Consider the following 17893-nt stretch of genomic DNA (forward strand, 5'->3'; position numbering starts at 1 on the left):
TTTTCCCTAGATTTCTGTCAGGCTTTTTGTCTGCCACTAACACTCTAGAGCAATAGGTAGATTCACTTATCTTAATGGAATGGACTGAAATTTTTTTTTTAGGTATATATTGCAAATTCTTTCCTCGATTCTGTCAACAGGAAATCGTCATTCTGACTGGTTCTCATGCTTTTTGAATGAAAAAATAGGGGCTCTAGATTCTTGGTATCACTTCTTGCAGCAACAAGAGGAATAGCTTTGTGGCAGGCTAATCCTGCACCTCGCCCATGTGATGTATGTTGCTGTTTTGTGTGTATTTCATGCTTAAACAGTAGTTCTTCAGTTGTGGAGAGCTGAGAGTTTTAAAGACGCCCAAGAGCTCAGATCTGCTAATGTTAAGACACACTTCCCCGCCCCCTTCCTTGCATAACTTGTGATCACAGATCCATGAAAGTATGTGAGTCCCTCCCCCAGCACAGACCGATCCCACCCGGCATATGATCTGGGCTCTATGTCAGCCGGGGCAGGCAGCACCGACTCGCCAGAGCGCTGCGCGTAGCCAGAGCGATGACCTTATCGAAAGAGAGTTTCAACGGGGCTTTTCCACCCCCTTCTGAGGTGTCCAAGGCCGATATGGACAGCAGCAGAGAAGAGGAGGCTGTGCTGCAATCTGTGACCAGGATCGGAGCAGTGGTGCCAAAGCAGCGGGCGATGGGAAGGCTGGTCATGCACAGCATGGCCATGTTTGGCCGGGAGTTCTGCTATGCCGTGGAGGCCGCCTTTGTCACGCCGGTGCTGCTCAGTGTAGGGCTGCCCAAGAACCTCTACAGCCTGGTGTGGCTCATCAGCCCCATCCTGGGCTTCATGCTGCAGCCTGTGGTAGGTTCAGCCAGCGATCACTGCACCTGTAGCTGGGGCAGGAGGAGACCTTACATTCTGGGTCTGGGCCTCATAATGCTGTTAGGCATGGCTTTGTACCTCAATGGGGACGTGATGATCTCAGGTGAGTGAGGGGCATGTGCTCTGCTAACAGAAAAAACCCATTCTAGCCTTTTGAATCAGAAAGAAAAGAGGGGTTACTTTTTTTTCTCTGCTAAAACTGAGTGTTAAAATTTGGTATCATGTTACTCAGCTGCATTGAAGGTGCTGGAGAGCACTGAAATCTTCAAACACATTCAATCCTAACGCAGCATGTTGTTTATGTAGCCTATACATAGTGTTCTGTAGTTTGTATGTTTGATTACAGTATGTTGGTGTGGTGGCCTGATCCGTTCATAGAAGTAAAGCACTGCTTAGGCCCAGACAAGTTTTTAGGAACTAAAATCGATCTTGTTAAGTTAAATGATCAGTATTGTTTGTGTGATGTAATACACATCCAAACTGAATATCTGCTAACCCATATTTTAGATGGATTAGCATTGAAATATGTATCTTTAATTATCGTAGCACTGGTTTGACTCCAGACTCTGTTATGCTGGTGAGTAACAGAAATCCACAACTCCTTGGAAACAGTGTTGCACCTGGAATGTGCAAAATCAAATAGGAGTTATATCCCTAGATACTGTTATATTTAATCTTGACAAGTAACTTCTCAAAGCCTTGATGGAAGGTTGTTGCTGTCATTACTACTTGGCAAAGGGGAGAGGTGTGTGTTTTTATATATGGATTGATTTTCAGTTCCTAGATTGGTGCTGAATATACTTGTATTCTTTTGCTCCAAAAAAAGGGATGTTCCAGTCAACCCCTCATTATCTAAAGCAATGGAAAGGTGGAACAAATAGAACAAAAAAGTACTACAAAATGCTTGTATTCTAGGCTATCAGAGCATGCCGTGGAGGAACGAAGGAGTTAGGAGCTAGTGATGCTCTTGGTTGTGGAGCTTGGAGTACCCTGAGCTTGTGCTGGCTCCAGGCAGTACATCAGCCTGGCACAGCTCAGGACTACACAGACTCAGTTATCCTGCTTCTCTGATGTGATGCTCATATCACTGCTCTCTCTTGCATATCTAAGCACTGTTTAGATACAGAGGTATCAGGAAAGATAAAATAAAATGTGGTTTTGCAGAACATGGCACTGTTGCTGTCAGAATGAGGGTGTTTTTCTCTTTGTAGCTTTCATCGATGAGAGAAGCAAGCAGCGGACGTGGGCAATAGTCATTACCATGCTGGGAGTAGTGCTTTTTGATTTTGCAGCTGATTTTATTGATGGCCCCATCAAAGCATATTTATTTGATGTCTGCTCTCATCAGGATAAAGAGAAGGGTCTGCATTACCACGCCCTCCTTACAGGTACTCAGAGACCTTCTTTTTCTCCCTGTGTCTCAAAGGAAGGGAAAGTAACTGCATGGATTTTATCCTTACTGTGTTTCTAATCTTGAATGAACTGATCATCTGATCCCACACTTCAGTCACGAGTCTTTTGTTGCTGGGTTTCCACTACTCCGGAGAATAGCAACTTGTGATTACTGCTACAAGAATTCTGCTGCACAAAGCTGTGGGCATAAACATTTACAGCAATATAGCCATGACTTAAGTAACAACAATTAACTATTTCAAAAAGTGAAATAGTGTTTATTCAGCTTGTTGTTGGTTTTGGTTTGTCCTGTTTTTTTTTTCAAGTTTTTGCTGAAAAAAAAAAAAAAAATAGGATATGTAACTTGTTTCCATGCCATAGCACATAAAAATAACGTATTTATTCTGCATAGAATAAACATAGGGCAAGAGCTGCACAAACCAGAATAGTTGATTTCCATTCTTCAGCAATGCTCCAGTATGTGCTGCCTTCCTGTATAGAATGAGTTCTGTGTAAAATTCAGAACTCACAACTTCCACAAAATAAATCCAAGTGGTTCAGTCCAGGCTCTTGCAAATGAAGCATGAGCTTTGTTTGCCTTAATACATGTTGAAAACTTTGCCGAATTACAGAAGGAAACCTGTGCTACATGGGCCCTATGTTGAGAAAATGCACAGGTAAGACATATAAGGCTGTGTAACTGTAATGTGAATCAGGAGGAGCTTCCATCTGTGTCTGTGAGCAGTCACTGTGAAGGGACTAGACAAAAAGCAGGCTAGATGAGAAGTGATGCAATCTGCGCTGGTGCAGATTGTTGAGAACACTGAGCTGTACCAGGAGCAGAGGCCCGCAGATTCAGTGGCAGTTACTCTAGACTAGGAGAGAGGTGTAGTAGCTGTTGACAACGGGCCAGTTTTGTACATATGAAATAGCTGTGCCCAGGAAGACAGATTAAAAGGGAACCTTAAAGCCACATGGGAATGAAATCAGTATTATCCATTAGAAACTAACATAAAATTTTTAACAATCACTTGTTTGAACAGAGAGGAAACTGAGTCTCTACATGTATTCTTGCCTTGAGCAGAACTCTGGTTGCAATTTTTCCTCAGATGATTCTAAAAAGGCTTCGTTTCCAAATTCAGAGCTACAGATTTAGCTGATTCATTCATGTACTGAATTGTGAAAAGGGATGTGGGACAAATTACATCAAATAAGACTGGAACAGATTTCTCTGCATTGTTTTGTCCATCACCCTGTGCCTTCTAGAGTAAGAGCACTGTATCTTAACCCTTTTTGATGGGTAATTACGTAGCCTGTGCTTGAAACCCTCCTTAACAGGGGTTCTGCAGCCCTCCCAAAACAGTCTGTTCCACTGGCCTTTTTGTTAGACAGTTTCACCTAAAATCTAATTTTAATATCCATTCCCTACAATTTCCATTTATCATTCCTTGTTCTATCCCTATTAGACACAGACAACAATCTTCCCGCTTATTTTCTATCTTTTGTTTTAGACAGTGAGTTCATTTCCCCTGTTTTATTCTTCTTTTTATACTAAATATCTCCAAGATTTTGCTCTCCAATTTGTCTTCAGTTTAAGGTTTGAACATGGAACTCAGTAGCTTTGCAGTTATGAATCTTAGGACCACTGATATAAGAAGGAAGAGTGCACATATCCAGCAAGCACACTCAGACTGCACTCCCATGTGATGATTACTTTTTGCCAAAACAGTGTTGTCGTGGTTTGACTCTGGCTGACAACTAAGCACCACGCAGCCACTCACTCAACTCGCCCCCCAGTAGGATGGAGGAGAGAATTGGAAGGATAAAAGTGAGAAAACTCATGGGTTGAGATAAAAACCGTTTAATAGGTAAAGCAAAATCTGCGCACACAAGCAAAGCAGAACAGGAATTCATTCACCGCTTCCCATTGGCAGACAGGTCTTCAGTCATCTCCAGGAAAGCCAGGCTCCATCACAAGCAGCAGTTGCTTGACAAGACAAACGCCAACACTCTGAATGTTCCCCTCTTCCTTCTTCTTCCCCCAGCTTTATGTGTGCAGTATGACATCATGTGGTATCATATCCCTTTGGTCCATTGGGGTCAGCTGTCCCAGCTGTGTCTCCTTACAACCTTTTGTGCACTCCACAACTTTTTATTGGCAGGCCAGTATGAGAAGCTGAAAAGCCCTTGTCTGCTCAGCAACAACTAGAACATCAGTGTGTTACCAACATTATTGTCATGCTAAATCCAAAACGCAACACTACAGCAGTTATTAGGAAGAAAATTAACTCTATCCCAGCTGAAACCAGGACAAGTATGCAAAGCCATCAAACATCTAACATTCACTCTGTGCAAACATGAGGTTAAACATGAGGAAGAAATTTTTTACAATGAGCATGGTAAAACACTGGCCCAGGTTGCCCAGAGAGGTGGTCGATGCTCCAGCCCTGGAGACATCCCAGGCCAGGCTGGATGGGGCTCTGAGCAACCCGATCTAGTTGAAGATGTCCCTGCTCATTGCAGGGGTTTTCTTCAAATAGTTATTAACAGCCTAATTGTTTTTCATGAGAACAAGCAAGGATACAGTCCTTTGTAAAATGCAGCATGACACAGTGAAGAAGGACCATAATCAGAACCAAGAGGGAAAAAAGTACAGAAAGCCCAGAATGGAATTAAAATTTTGTTTTTAGGTGAAGCAGATGTTACTTTTAGTTAGACAGAATGCTTTTGCCATATATTGTCTTCAGCTCTTCTAAGCAGAAGAACAGAAATGCTTCCAAGTCCTGCAAATGCTTCTTTCCTGCTTGACTCCTGTGTCCTGCAGAGCCACCAAGTTAACAAGGTGTCAGAACTCTACAAACCTGCTTCCCCTACCAGAGCTCTGTACACAGTGCGCTTTCTTGTGCTTTTGGAGCTGTATGTACTAATAACATAAATTATTTATTTATTTATTTATTTTAATTGGGCTGAACACTGCTTTTTTAACTTCAAGACACAAGGTCACACTCTCATTTTACCTTTTATTCTGACTTTTCTGAGAAAATCAGTAAATGGAATTACACATTTGTATTCGATCCTTTTTGTTTTCTTTTCCAAGTGGTGAGGTACTTGGACTTTGATAACTACAAGAAAATGCATTTGGTTTTATTTCCTTTTATATTTTTAAATTTCACATGGAGACAGTATTTCTGTTTAGATTCAGCTGTATAAAATACATTTTACAAACTGAAAACTATAAATAGTCTCAATATAATTTTTAAAAAGGTTTGTTCTTTGAAGTTAAAAAAACCCCATAAATTTCAGTAGAACTTTATTTTGTATTACTCACTGTTTCAAAGAAAATAAAAGCTCAAAGAGAAAAGAGGTGGAGGCCCGTGTTGCTATGTGTTCATGCATTTTTTGGAGACCACTGTCCACCAGAGCTGAGGAGATTTTTCAAGAGATGTTTTGGTAACTGCTTATGTATGTATTTAGCTCAGTATTCCTGTTTCTTGTGATTAATATCTGGAGAGTGATTATTCAGTCATTTCTTGAGGGGATTGCCTGTTGAGGGTATTGCATACAGATTGTTTATTTTATCAATGCCAGTAGATTTTTTTTTTGTCCTTTTTCCCACCCCTGTAGGTTTGGGAGGAGCCCTGGGTTACCTGACAGGTGCTGTGGATTGGGGTCACACTGTGCTAGGATTTTCCTTGGCATCGGAATTCCAGGTGATTTTCTTCTTCGCAGCCTTGGTTCTCCTAATCTGCCTTACTGTGCACCTGTACAGTATTCCTGAAGTCCCACTCAGATATGAAAATGAAGAGACAAGGTTGTTGTTGGAAGTGACTGGATCCTATAAATATAGCTCCATAGAGGAGGAACTCAAGAAAAGTGACTTCAAATCAACATGTACTGGTATAATGGCTGGAACTAAATCAGAGAAATATGCTGATGCATCACGTACAGAGGTAAGATTTTGTAACTCTTATCGTTCTATCCTTGGAGATCCTGTAATTAGCTGATACTGACTGTTTGCCATAAAGCCCCTTCACCCATAGCAAAAGAATCCTCCACTAGGACACAGGGTCAATAGAAAGCCTGTTTGCTTTTCTCTCCTTTTTTTTTTTTTTTTGTATTTACAAAGTATTTCCACCAAGAGGGCCTAGATGGACTAATCCTGACGCTCTGAATAATTGGCAGGGATGAGGGAGAAAAGGTTCAGGTTTCTGCTCTGTGTCAGTTTCCTGATACCGTCCTCATGTGAATTGTGTAAAGAGGATATACTTTGTCCTTCACTCCTGATAGAATTAACATCACGTTGCAGACAAGGACTACAGACCATTAATCTATGATGTAAATCTGTAACCCCCATTGAAGTCCACACACTTACATACATAAAACTTATGAAGCGTTTGTTCCCTGGTCTAGTAAACATTCCAGTTATGCTACTGCTTAGCATTTAATTGAGGATTTAGTGACAGTAGTGATGTGTTTAAAATTGTTACCTCTGTAACAATGCTACCTCACTTACAGAGTTTCATTTTGAAGTGATTTGTAGCTGTGACTTTGGCAGAGCTTTTAGGTGGGAGAGACTAGAGAGACCTTTCAAATCATCACTGTTAATTCTGTTTCTGATGTGTTTCTATGAGCAATTGCTTCAACCTAAAGCAACAAGGAAAAGGTGAATCTACCTGAAAAATGTCTGGAGAGCACATTTCTAGAATGGTCTTGGGAACAGAAAATAGTTTTTACTATTTTGTTGACTTTTAGTGCTAGGAGTCCTCACTGTACTCTCATGGTACCCAGAGCAAGGAAATGCTAATGTATATGTTTGGCTTCTAGTGTAACAGTAAGTTACACTAGAACAGTTGCCTGTTGTTTTAATTTCCCTTCTGATCTCTAGGTGTTATGTATATTTATCCCTGATACAGGTCTTGATAAATCAGGTAAAAAATATGGAGAATGTGTAGGTTGTTGTAAGTTAGAAACCTAAACTCATGTTTAAGCTACAAATAGACGGATTGATTATATTTTACTATTTTTCATTTGTAGTATAATAGCACTTGGCATTCCTAACTCAAAGATTATTATATCAGATACAATGCCGGGCAAACACAGAGAGGGACAGCAAGTGACTGTGTCAGGAGAACACGGCTAGCAGACTGCAATGCTGTCCCCGTTTCCCCACCATGGGCCAGGCTGAGCAGCCAACATCCCTGAACAGCACTGTTCACTCTGAACATCCTCCAAATTGCCAGAGATGCCGAGTGTCATTGACTGCTTGGCCCAAATGGTCTCTAAAAAAGAAGGAAGGTAAATGAAGAGAGAGCAGATGCAGTGAAAGCACGGGGAGCAGATGATGGGCCAGGTTAGCCTCTACCTTGGCAAGAACTGATTCCACTGAATCAGTCACATCTGACACCCGAGGTAAAGCTCTGGTGGCCACGGTGGGACAGCTTGTGCCATTGCTCTCCTCTCCGTATTTTTATCTGGACAGTCTGTCAGAGGCTCACAGTGCTTTGATCTGTCTCATGTTTCTTTGATGTGCCTGCGTATCTGTAAATTCCAGACAGCCACTGCCTTAATCGTCTGTCTCTTGTGGTACATGGTTTTTGAGTTCATTCATTACTGTAATTGCTTCCTTGAATAAGTGGTTTGGCTTCCTGTTTTTCTGTGTCTCTTTTTTTTTTTTTGTGGCAGGCATCATGACCCTGTATCTTCTAAATTAAGGACTGTGATCTTATGTGCTAATAGCTACCATGATTATTTATCAGATGTGACCTGTTATAGTATGAACACACATTAAAAGTGATTCATATTTTTTCTTTAGTTTTGTGCCAAGTTACTCAGGATCTGGTGCCACAAAACCCAAGTCATATTGATTCCTCTGCATCATTAAGAATCATCTTAGGCCTTGAGCTGTAGAGAATTTATAGATAAAATGATTGGGCATTGTGAGCTTTTAAAGGATAAGGCGCTTAAACAGAGCCAAACTTCAACACATCATTTAAATTAGTTTGGGGTTTGTGTGTTGCTGTGTATTGAATGTGTGCATTAGATATTTCAGTTTCCACTTCCACTCTCTAAAATATCTAAATAGAAAGCAAGTGTTTCTGTCCAGCTGTCAAATTATTGTTTGCAATTGCAGCAGTATCCTTTGTAGTTCCCTGACCTGATGATAACACTTTGATTGGAAAAGCTGTTTTAAAGAACCGTGTGGAAGAGTTGAACAAATTAAAGTCAGACGATAGTTATTGTCCTTGAAAGAACACTAATGAGACAATGTGGATTTTTTTGTTGTTGTTTTTTCATAACTGTAGAAGAATAGGAAGCTTACCCTGTTTAAGAGAGACAGTGATGCCCAGAGAAATTCCAAGGGAATTGGACAACAGACAGTTCAAGGTGAAAGTCCACAACTTGAATTTTGGCATTCCTATGGGGATTAAAAACCTCTCACTGCAGCAAAATATTTCCCAACTTTATATGTGGTGATTACTGGTAGAGTAGGTTGCAGCATAACCTAGTTCAAAGGAAAACAGAACTGTGAAAAGTAGAACACCGAAGGGAGTGAAAAATGTCACTATCTTCCAGAAAATCGAAGGCAAAAAATCAGATTACCAGTAATGAACATAACTTTTACAGTTCTTCCACATTTCATGACCACGTGGATCCCTCAACGATCTGTCCCAACACTGTTACCTCCAAACCTCACTAGAGAAAATTTGAAGTATTCCATCATATACAGATACAATAATATCTTTTTTTCTTTAAAAGCAAAGAACTATGCAGGCTCTTTAAAGCAGTAAGAACTGTGTGTCACAAATGCCTGACATCAAGTCACCTACAGTACTGAAAAAATTCATGTGACGCAAGTGATCTGATGAATGTGTCTAGAAAAATTTTGAGGCACAGGGCTCAGAAAAAGAGGAGGGAAATAAGGCAGGGCATTGAAGGTGGTGCAAAATTTTGATTTTCCCCATCAGTGGGATTTGTTAACCAACCAACAATAATGGGGTTTTTTTTGAATGAGATATTTCTCCCATGGGATGAGGCATGCAGGTGCTGCAGCTGGCATTCTCTGAGTGCTAGGATCTGTAGGTGCTGTGCCTCCTGTGATGTGCCACAGTCTCTCCCTGCTTCATGGAGGGAAGGACAGCACATAGTGGAAATCTTATTATATGCCAGAAGAGGTGAAGATGTCTAGGGAATTCAGCACATAGAAGGGAACGGCAACAAGGTCTCAGAAGTGCTGTATTCCATGACTGATACATTCTAGTTCTCAAGAGGTATTCTGAGTTTCATTTTTTTCTGTGGCAGCTTTAAGTTTTCAATGTAAAGCTGATTGTCTCTATAAAGTAATTATTTTTGCTCCTGTTCTGGGGTTTGTACAGGTAAACGATAATCCTACTGATTATAACAGGAAGAAATGATACATCCTTGCTGATATATCCCAGCTCTCCCAGAATCTCTGTGAATCTTTCAGATGACTTTATTAGGCAGTGGCTCTAAAAATCAAATATATATTGAAGGACATTAACTACCCAAACAACCCTTCCTCCCAAAAAAGTAAAAAACTGTGAAGTTTAACAACAAACAGATGCTGAGGCCTTTCATGTGCTATCAGCTGTTTTATTAGCCTTCAGGGCAATAATACTGTAGTATTGTTATATACTTGCTTATAGGATCAGAGGCGGATGACCCTTAAATCACTCCTGAAGACACTTCTAAATATGCCATCCCACTATCGCTATCTGTGTGTGAGTCACCTCTTTGGATGGATGGCTTTCCTGTCCAACATGCTTTTCTTCACGGATTTCATGGGACAGGTAAAAGCATAAAATCCTTTCACTTCTCTTTCCTCACAGCATCTCCTTCTCCACTGAAAATAAATAAGACAGCGTTGTAATCCCGAAGGAATCACAGTGATCGCAGAGCCAGCTGTGTCTGGACGGCTCAACAAGTCTTTTGTAAAACCACTAATTGATCTCAGGCCCTTGTTCCAAGCTAGTCTGTTGGATCTTTGGGGGAAACCTTTTAGTATTTGTAAGGCTATTTGTATCTATTTAACTGTTCCAGATGAAGCTCTCAGGGCTGTTCCGAACACATCTATTCTCTGCTTTGGCTCTGGAGCCCCTCTGAGGTGGGCATGTTTCCTAACTAAAGTAACGCTGATGTTGCTTGGATGCAGCTGTCCACATCCTGGCACTGTTGGCACAGAGATGTCCACCTGCACTGCAGCCTCCCTGGCCTCAGGCTCTGCAGCTTTTTGCACACAGTGAGATACTGGGTAGCTGAAAGCCCATCTCCTTCATTTGGCTGTCCCTGCCATACCCCTTTAAACCTTTCCCTGAGTCCCTTCTGCCAGCTATTACTTGCCTTCCTGATATCCAGTGTTCCCTTTCCCACACCATTCATAGGCTGTAAGACTGTATTTACCTGCCAGTGATTAGTGCCTATATTACCTTGTCTGCCTCCTTTCTTCCAGGGTACAAATATGCTCCTGGCATGAATTGTCTCATTGCCTTTTTTTTTTTTAATTATTTTTTTTTATTTTCTGTGATTTCCATGCAGTACTCCCATTTCCTTACCTTTTTCTGTCTCTTTAGGTGAGAGGGAGGGTTGTGGTTTTTTGGCTGTTGTTGTTGTTGTTGGGGTGGGTTGGTTGGTTGTTTTTTTTCTGTCTGCAGTGTATACGAACAACTGATTGAAAAAATTTTGCTTGCCTAGATAAGAAACTGAGTAAGACAATTACTGGGTGGAAAAATTAGTGTCTTGGGGTAAACCTGAAAGAGAAAACAAAAATTAATTGTAGGTAAATTCAGGAAAGAAGGACTAAGGCAAGAAGACAGAAGTGGAGAGAGAAGGAGAGTAGGAAATAAGACACCGAAAGGAAAAACAGCAAACAAGTCAGTGTGGAGTGGAGAGCCCAGGAAAAGGCAGAGGGTAATAAATCAGGAGGAACCTGGGATGTGTGAATCTGAAAGAAATGATTATGAAACTTGGTGAACTGTGAAAGGATAGTTTGAGCACTGCTTAACAGGTTTCTTGGGTGCTAATTATCTCCTCTACCAGAGATGAGGCCCTAAGGGGGGTACCCGGTTTCCGTGTGAGAGAGGTATTATAAACACGCAGTCCATCCTTGCCTTCTGTGATCTTGTGGTCTCTTCCAGGTTGTATACCAGGGTAGTCCTTATGCACCTCATAACTCCACGCTTTACCTTACCTACAAAGCAGGAGTAGAGATGGGATGCTGGGGGCTGTGCATCAATGCAATTGCTTCATCAGTCTATTCTTGTAAGTACCCAGGAAAGTACTCCAACACTTTGTTTTGAAACAGTGTTCAAACTGTTTGCTGTTTGACACTGTTTAAAAAAATGGAGCAATGCCAAATTAACTGTTTTGGGTTTTTTTTTCCACATTAAAACTCTAAGAAATGTTACATTCTCAGCATTGTTAGAAACTTGTATCTCAACATGAACACTTCCTGACCATATGATGAGAGGTCACTTTGGGTTAAGGCGTTGCTCTGCATGTGAACTGACCCTGAACACTGAAAATCCTGAGGCTAAATTTCAGACAGAAATCCATGCCATGGGCATCATTCTGAGATGTTCTTTTGCCTAGCACTGCTGTAGCTGTAGTTTCTCAAAGGTCCCTCTGTTGGCCTCTCCCCATCTGTATTTCTCATAAAATAATTTTCACAATGCAGTAGAAGTTCTTGCCAGAAGCATAAACCTTGCTCTCCAAAATTATGTGTAAATATGATAGCGCAGTTCCCCAGATAGATTTCACCATAGGTCTTACCATGGATTAAAAAAATTGCTTGTGATCTGAAAACTCAAATGAGTAGCATTTTGGAGGCTGAATTGAGAGTCTAAAAGAGTCTTGAGGGAAATATTTTCTCCTTTGGAGCTTAACTGTAGGCATTTCTGTAGTGCCTTTCTCAGCTCAGACAGAGGTTGGTGCCAAACATTCGCATTATAATCAAACAGCGGAAATGTCTGAAGTTGTCAATGGGGGCAGTTCTTCCAGAATGGTTGTTAACTACTTCTTCTCTGGAGTTGGCTATGCCAGAATAAGGCTATCCCCAGAAAAAGCAAGTATTCTTTGGCAAGTTTATACCTACAAAAATTTGAGGCAACTTCCAAAATCAGTAAGATTTTGGAAGTTTTGTATTGTATTTTACAAAATACAACCCCTAAAAGGAACTCCCTCATGAAATCTAACCTGTTCTGGTTTAGTCTTATCAGCTTTTTCACTTTCTTTCACAGACCTGCAGAAAATCCTTCTGCCATACATAGGATTAAAGGGACTTTATTTCATTGGATACCTACTTTTTGGATTGGGTACTGGATTGATTGGCTTGTTTCCCCACGTCCATTCCACTCTGGCTCTGTGTTCCCTGTTTGGTGTCATGTCCAGCACACTGTACACGGTGCCTTTCCAACTCATCGCAGAGTATCACAGGGAAGAAGAGGTGAGTTCGATGTCTGAAGAAAGGTAAGTTTATGTATGTCTGGGTCTGTTTAGTGTGTTTTGGGTGAAAACTGTTTAGAACTGGGGAGCAGCTTTTAATTTTAATTTCAAACTATTTATGATGACACATGCTATGAAAGGAAACTTTCTGACTGTGAGAGGTAACGTCTCGGCTCCAAACTTTCTGAACAGTCCTGTAGGGAGACAGGTAATTATTTATCATCACAACTGGAACAAAGCTAATCACAGTACAAGTTCAGGCAGTAAGCAGATAACAAGGCTTCTCTTTGCGTTGCCTTGAAGCGCTACCTTCCTTATATTCTTCCCTCCAGCTGTATTAGCTGAGGTCTTGACTTCTGAGTTCCTAAGGTTAATAGCCACACTGTAAAGGCTGGAAGAGTTTTTAGTTAATTGCAAAGTGTTACGAAAACTGCTAGCTAAAAAAGATATGTAATTAAAGTACAGCTTTATAGAGTTCAGTATTACATTGTATACCACATTCTCATTATCACTCTAAATGTCTGGGGTTGGTTTTTGGTCCTCCCCATAAAGAAATCATGTTTCCAAGGAGAATATGGAAAAGCTTGCATTTGTTATATCATGTTATTGGGCATGGCAGGATCTTCATGTCTTTCAAAGTGTTAAGCTCTTTAATGGAAAACTTTTCTCAAGTCTCCTAAGTTAGTGAGAGAGCTGGAAAGAACAAGGATTGAAGAGAGTTGGGAGGACTTAGGAAAAGTTCTCATTGTATCTGGGGATATCTGAAGAAATTAATAAAGGAAATGTTGAACTTTTGAAAAACAACATAGAAACATAGTTGAGACCAGCACAGGGCTAGATCAAGTCCTTGAGAACATGTCTCACTGTTCTGTACAACTTTTAACCATCGTCATCTGAATGATGAATACAAGAAAACTCTTAATTATTCTATTGAATCATAGGAGTAAGTCTCAATGTGGTTAAATATTTCGTAGATCTGATTCCTAATTTTTCAGTTAATTTGTCTGTTTCTTCCAATAGAGAATGCTCATTATGAGAGTTTTAGAAAGATGTAATAAAGGACAGGGAATGAACCTTCAGGTGAGATCACAGTCCTAACTTTACATCAGCCAACTCAGAGAAAGGGAGTAAAAGCAAAAGAGTAGTCTAGCTCTGATTCACAGCTGTTCCAAGAGAGAAGTGAAATAAAATACACTGAAGTGTGCACAGAAAAAAAAAAAAAAAGTGTCTAAAATTGGAAATACTTTAGGTGAAAGGACTGTATAATTCCAGAACAAAGAACAGACATTTTCCTCACTATGCATTCTACCAAAATCATGTGGTTTTAAAGTGTTGCCATTTCAACTCCTGTTCTTTGCTGCTGTTCCCTAGGCCCCAAATTCAATTTTGTCTACTGGATTACGAGGGGACTGTTTGTCTCCAGTACTTTTGAGCTTTGTGTGGTAACAGCTTGAAGGCAATGTAACAGGTCTTGCAAAAAGCATCTTACTGGCCAAGAGTGTTTGGATACCAGAAGACAGCAGCACAGCTAGCCTACAGCGTGGAAACCTCTTGTTTGTTACACTGTAACCTTCTGTACTCAGCAACCTGTGGAAGAACAATAAACATGTAAATGATCATTTAATTTCCCAATGAAATAGAATAGTTCCTTCCTGGAGGGAATCACAGAACAGCTTAAGTTGGAAGGGACCTCCAAAGATCAGGTAGTCCAACACCCCTGCTCAAGCAGGACCACCTGGAGCAGGTTGCCCAGGCTCATGTCCATTCTGGTGTGGATATTTCTAAGGATGGAGACTCTGCAACCACTCTGGTCAACCTGTTCCAGTGATCACCTACCCTCATGGGGTGCTTATATATGAGATGCTTGTACATAATAAGTGAAGTCTTTTGCTCTGCTATGTATATTGTAGCAGATATACAGATAATCAGTTGTTAATTATGGTCTTCCATAATGTAGAAGAATCCTAGTCTGGACCATTGTTTTCAGATTATTTTTTTTCCCCAGCAATAAAAGCATTACATTTACATTTCAGTACTGAACTCCATTATGTGCTTTGAGGTATAACTTCAGAGGACAGTACTCCATTATAACAAATTCAGATCTGTATGTGTGGGGGACATCGTGTGACTCAACATCCCTTTGAAGCTCTCCTTCAACCATGAGAGTTGGAGCTAAATTATTCATGATGGGGTGTCCTGTGCTGTGGAATGTCAGTTTGCTAGAGCTCTAGTAGAACTGAACTTCAAGGGAACAGCTGATATTTCTGATCAAGTTACAATTATTTCATTGAGAAAAAGGATAGAGGGGAAAATTGCAGATGGGAGAAATGGGACAATTTATGGGAAGCTTGGAAAACCCATTATCACTTGTAAAATCTCTCTTTCAATTTTGTAACCTCTGTGGGACAAGCAGAATAAACAGGTAGGAAGCAGTGAGCTATTCATAGAATCACAGAATCATAGAATATCCTGAGTTGGAAGGGAACCACAAGAATCATTAAGTCCAGCTCCCTTCCACGCATATGACAATCCCACAGTTCACACCATGTGTCTGAGGGCGTCGTACAATTGCTTCTTGAACACTGTCAGGCTTGGGGCTGTGACACCTCCCTGGAGAGCCTGATCCAGTGCTCCCCCACCCTCTGGGGAAGAACCTTTTCCCAATGTCCAACCTAAACCTCCCCTGGTACATCTTCCTGCCATTCCCTGGGGTTCTGTCATTGGTCACCAGAGAGAAGAGTTGGTGCCTGGCCCTCGTCCTCCCCTTGTGAGGAAGCTGTAGACTGGATGAGGTCTCCCCTCACTCTCCTCCAGGCTGAACAAACCAAGTGACTTTAGTCGCTTCTCATACGGCTTCCCCTCCAAATCCTTCACCAACTTCATAGCCCTCTTCTGGACACTCTCCCTTAGTTTTATATCCTTTTTACCCTGTGGGGCCCAAACCTGCACACAGTGCTCCAGGTGAGGCCGCACCAGTGCAGAGCAGAGCGGGACAATCACCTCCCTGCCCGGCTGGCAATGCTGTGCTGGATGCACCCTGGACACGGTTGCCCTCTTGGCTGCCAGGACACACTGTTGATCCATCCTGCTTCATCTGGGGGTCTGGACAGAACATTGCCTGAGAGCTGCAAGTTACTGGAGCTGTCTCATTTCACTGTGTTTTGTTTTGTGCTTATTTTCAGAGCCTCAAGCTGCAAGCCGGGGTACAAGCTGGAGATCATGAGCGAGGGAAGGGCATCGACTGCGCCGCTCTCACCTGCATGGTCCAGCTGGCCCAGATCATCCTTGGTGTGGGCCTGGGGTTCTTGGTTAGTATCGCTGGCAGCGCAGTCACTGTGATTTCGGCATCTACGGTGTCACTGATTGGCTGCTGCTTTGTTGCTTTTCGTGTTCGATATGTGCAGTAGGACTCTGTGAAGCAATTGGAAGACATCTCCCCAGGGGAGCATTTTCTTTTTGGGTCAGTCACACTGGTGCTGTTGCCATGCTAGTACTGCTGGCACCTCCTACTCTCTTCCTTCCTCGGAGTGGTTGCAATTCCAGAGCTTTATGAAATGGAGACTTGATAAAACTGGTTACCTAATGCCTGAGTTAGGAAGCTTCTGTATTTTGACTGCTTTATTACTTCATTCCTGCTGATGTGCTATTACACATAACGGTGTGTACGCCCATGGTATCTTGATGCCCTACATGAGGAGTCATTAAAAAACTCTTCATTAACCATTTGTGGAAGTTAGTAGATGAAGTATGTGATAAATTGAAGAAGTGATAAAAACGGACAGGCTTAGGAAAACAGTTGTTATTTATCCTGGGTTTTTTCAGGTATCTTAATTTTGGGGATATTGCTTCTGGCAGTCAAAAGCTGCAGGAGCACCAAACAGGCCTAAGAGGCCATGCAGGGTGTAACTGTGTTATGATTAGTAGTACTGTTTCATGGAATCAGTTTATTCCCAGCTACTGTCAAAAGCAGATTTGGGTGTGAAAGATGACTGAAATGTAAAAAGATTGAAGACTATTGTTTAAAGCATAACAGTTAAGTAATTATTTTATACTGGATCCTGCTGCTTCTGTATAAATGGAAGTATTATACTGACTGAGCTTGTCACAAAAGTCTGCCTAACTCTGCTCTGCAAATCCACGTGTAGGCACCTAAACAATCCATCTATGGGAAACAGCTGCCATTTCTTCCTTCTTAAGAAGCTCACCGCTTGACTTTGATACTGTAATTGAAAAAAAAAACAACTTGGTCAAAATAAGAATTTTATGAATGCTTGTCATCCACTTAAATCTTGATATCAGATATGACAGTATTTAGCTTATAGTGGCATCTCTGTTTTCCTTCATGCATCTAGCTTTGAGTGGAATGGTATTTGCTCTTTTACAGAATATTGTAAATAAACTCAGTTCTGCAATCAGGAATTATTTCACAGTAAATACTAAAGTGCAGTTGCATGTGAAGCTTCATTCTTATTTTTGTAATATTGCCAGAGTTTTGAAAATCCTGTGTCTGTGAAAGTGATAAACTGTATTTATGCTGTGCTGCCTCTGTCTTGAAAACTGTCATATCCATTTGCTGTTATATGCTGAGCCACATGAAGCCATCTGCCAATACAATATTGTTAATGAACAGTGACACAGAGAGACCATTACCAGGTATGGTGTTTTGTTTTGTTTTGTTTTTTAAATGTTAGATATGTATAATTAACACTGTTCAGTCAAATGCACTGATGAGCTCTTAGAAGTTCTGCATGATACAAACTGACACCATCACAAATAAACACTTAGATCTGAGCATAAGCTACCTCTGTTGAGATGCACTAACTTAATCCTTTTTGTATGTTTTCAAGAGTAGAGTGAGTCATTTATTCCCAGGAAAAACAATTTTCCCTTAGGCACACTCTTATTACTTATAACAAGCCCGTGACAGCCTCAGCTACCTTTTCGTGTTGGTGACTGCGTCTCCACTGTAGGCCCAAATCAGGGCTCAGTGCCTGGCAAACCTTGAACTTTTTCACAGCTTCTTCATTCTGCTATATGAAAGAGCCACTTTTTACGGTTTCTTCCATTTTTGTAGCTCTTCATGAATCCACCTCATTTCACACTCATGGAAGAGAAAAGCTGAGCCCTTGAACTGTGATTGAAAACCTCATAGATGCTGATGGCT

General features: G+C 41.1%; 1 protein-coding gene across 1 annotated transcript; it reads left to right on the top strand.

Annotated features, from left to right (window-relative positions):
* Nucleotides 1–412: 412 nt before the first annotated feature.
* SLC45A2 (solute carrier family 45 member 2) lies at nt 413–17372 on the top strand. Its single transcript, XM_082074904.1, has 7 exons — nt 413–982; nt 2091–2267; nt 5896–6221; nt 9936–10079; nt 11424–11547; nt 12525–12730; nt 15912–17372. The coding sequence occupies exons 1-7, from the start codon at nt 547–549 to the stop codon at nt 16134–16136; spliced, it is 1638 nt and encodes a 545-aa protein (XP_081931030.1). The 5' UTR covers nt 413–546; the 3' UTR covers nt 16137–17372.
* Nucleotides 17373–17893: the final 521 nt, after the last annotated feature.

The sequence above is a fragment of the Streptopelia decaocto genome, assembly GCF_964273445.1.
Source record: "Streptopelia decaocto genome assembly, chromosome: Z".
NCBI classification, from domain to species: Eukaryota; Metazoa; Chordata; class Aves; order Columbiformes; family Columbidae; genus Streptopelia; species Streptopelia decaocto.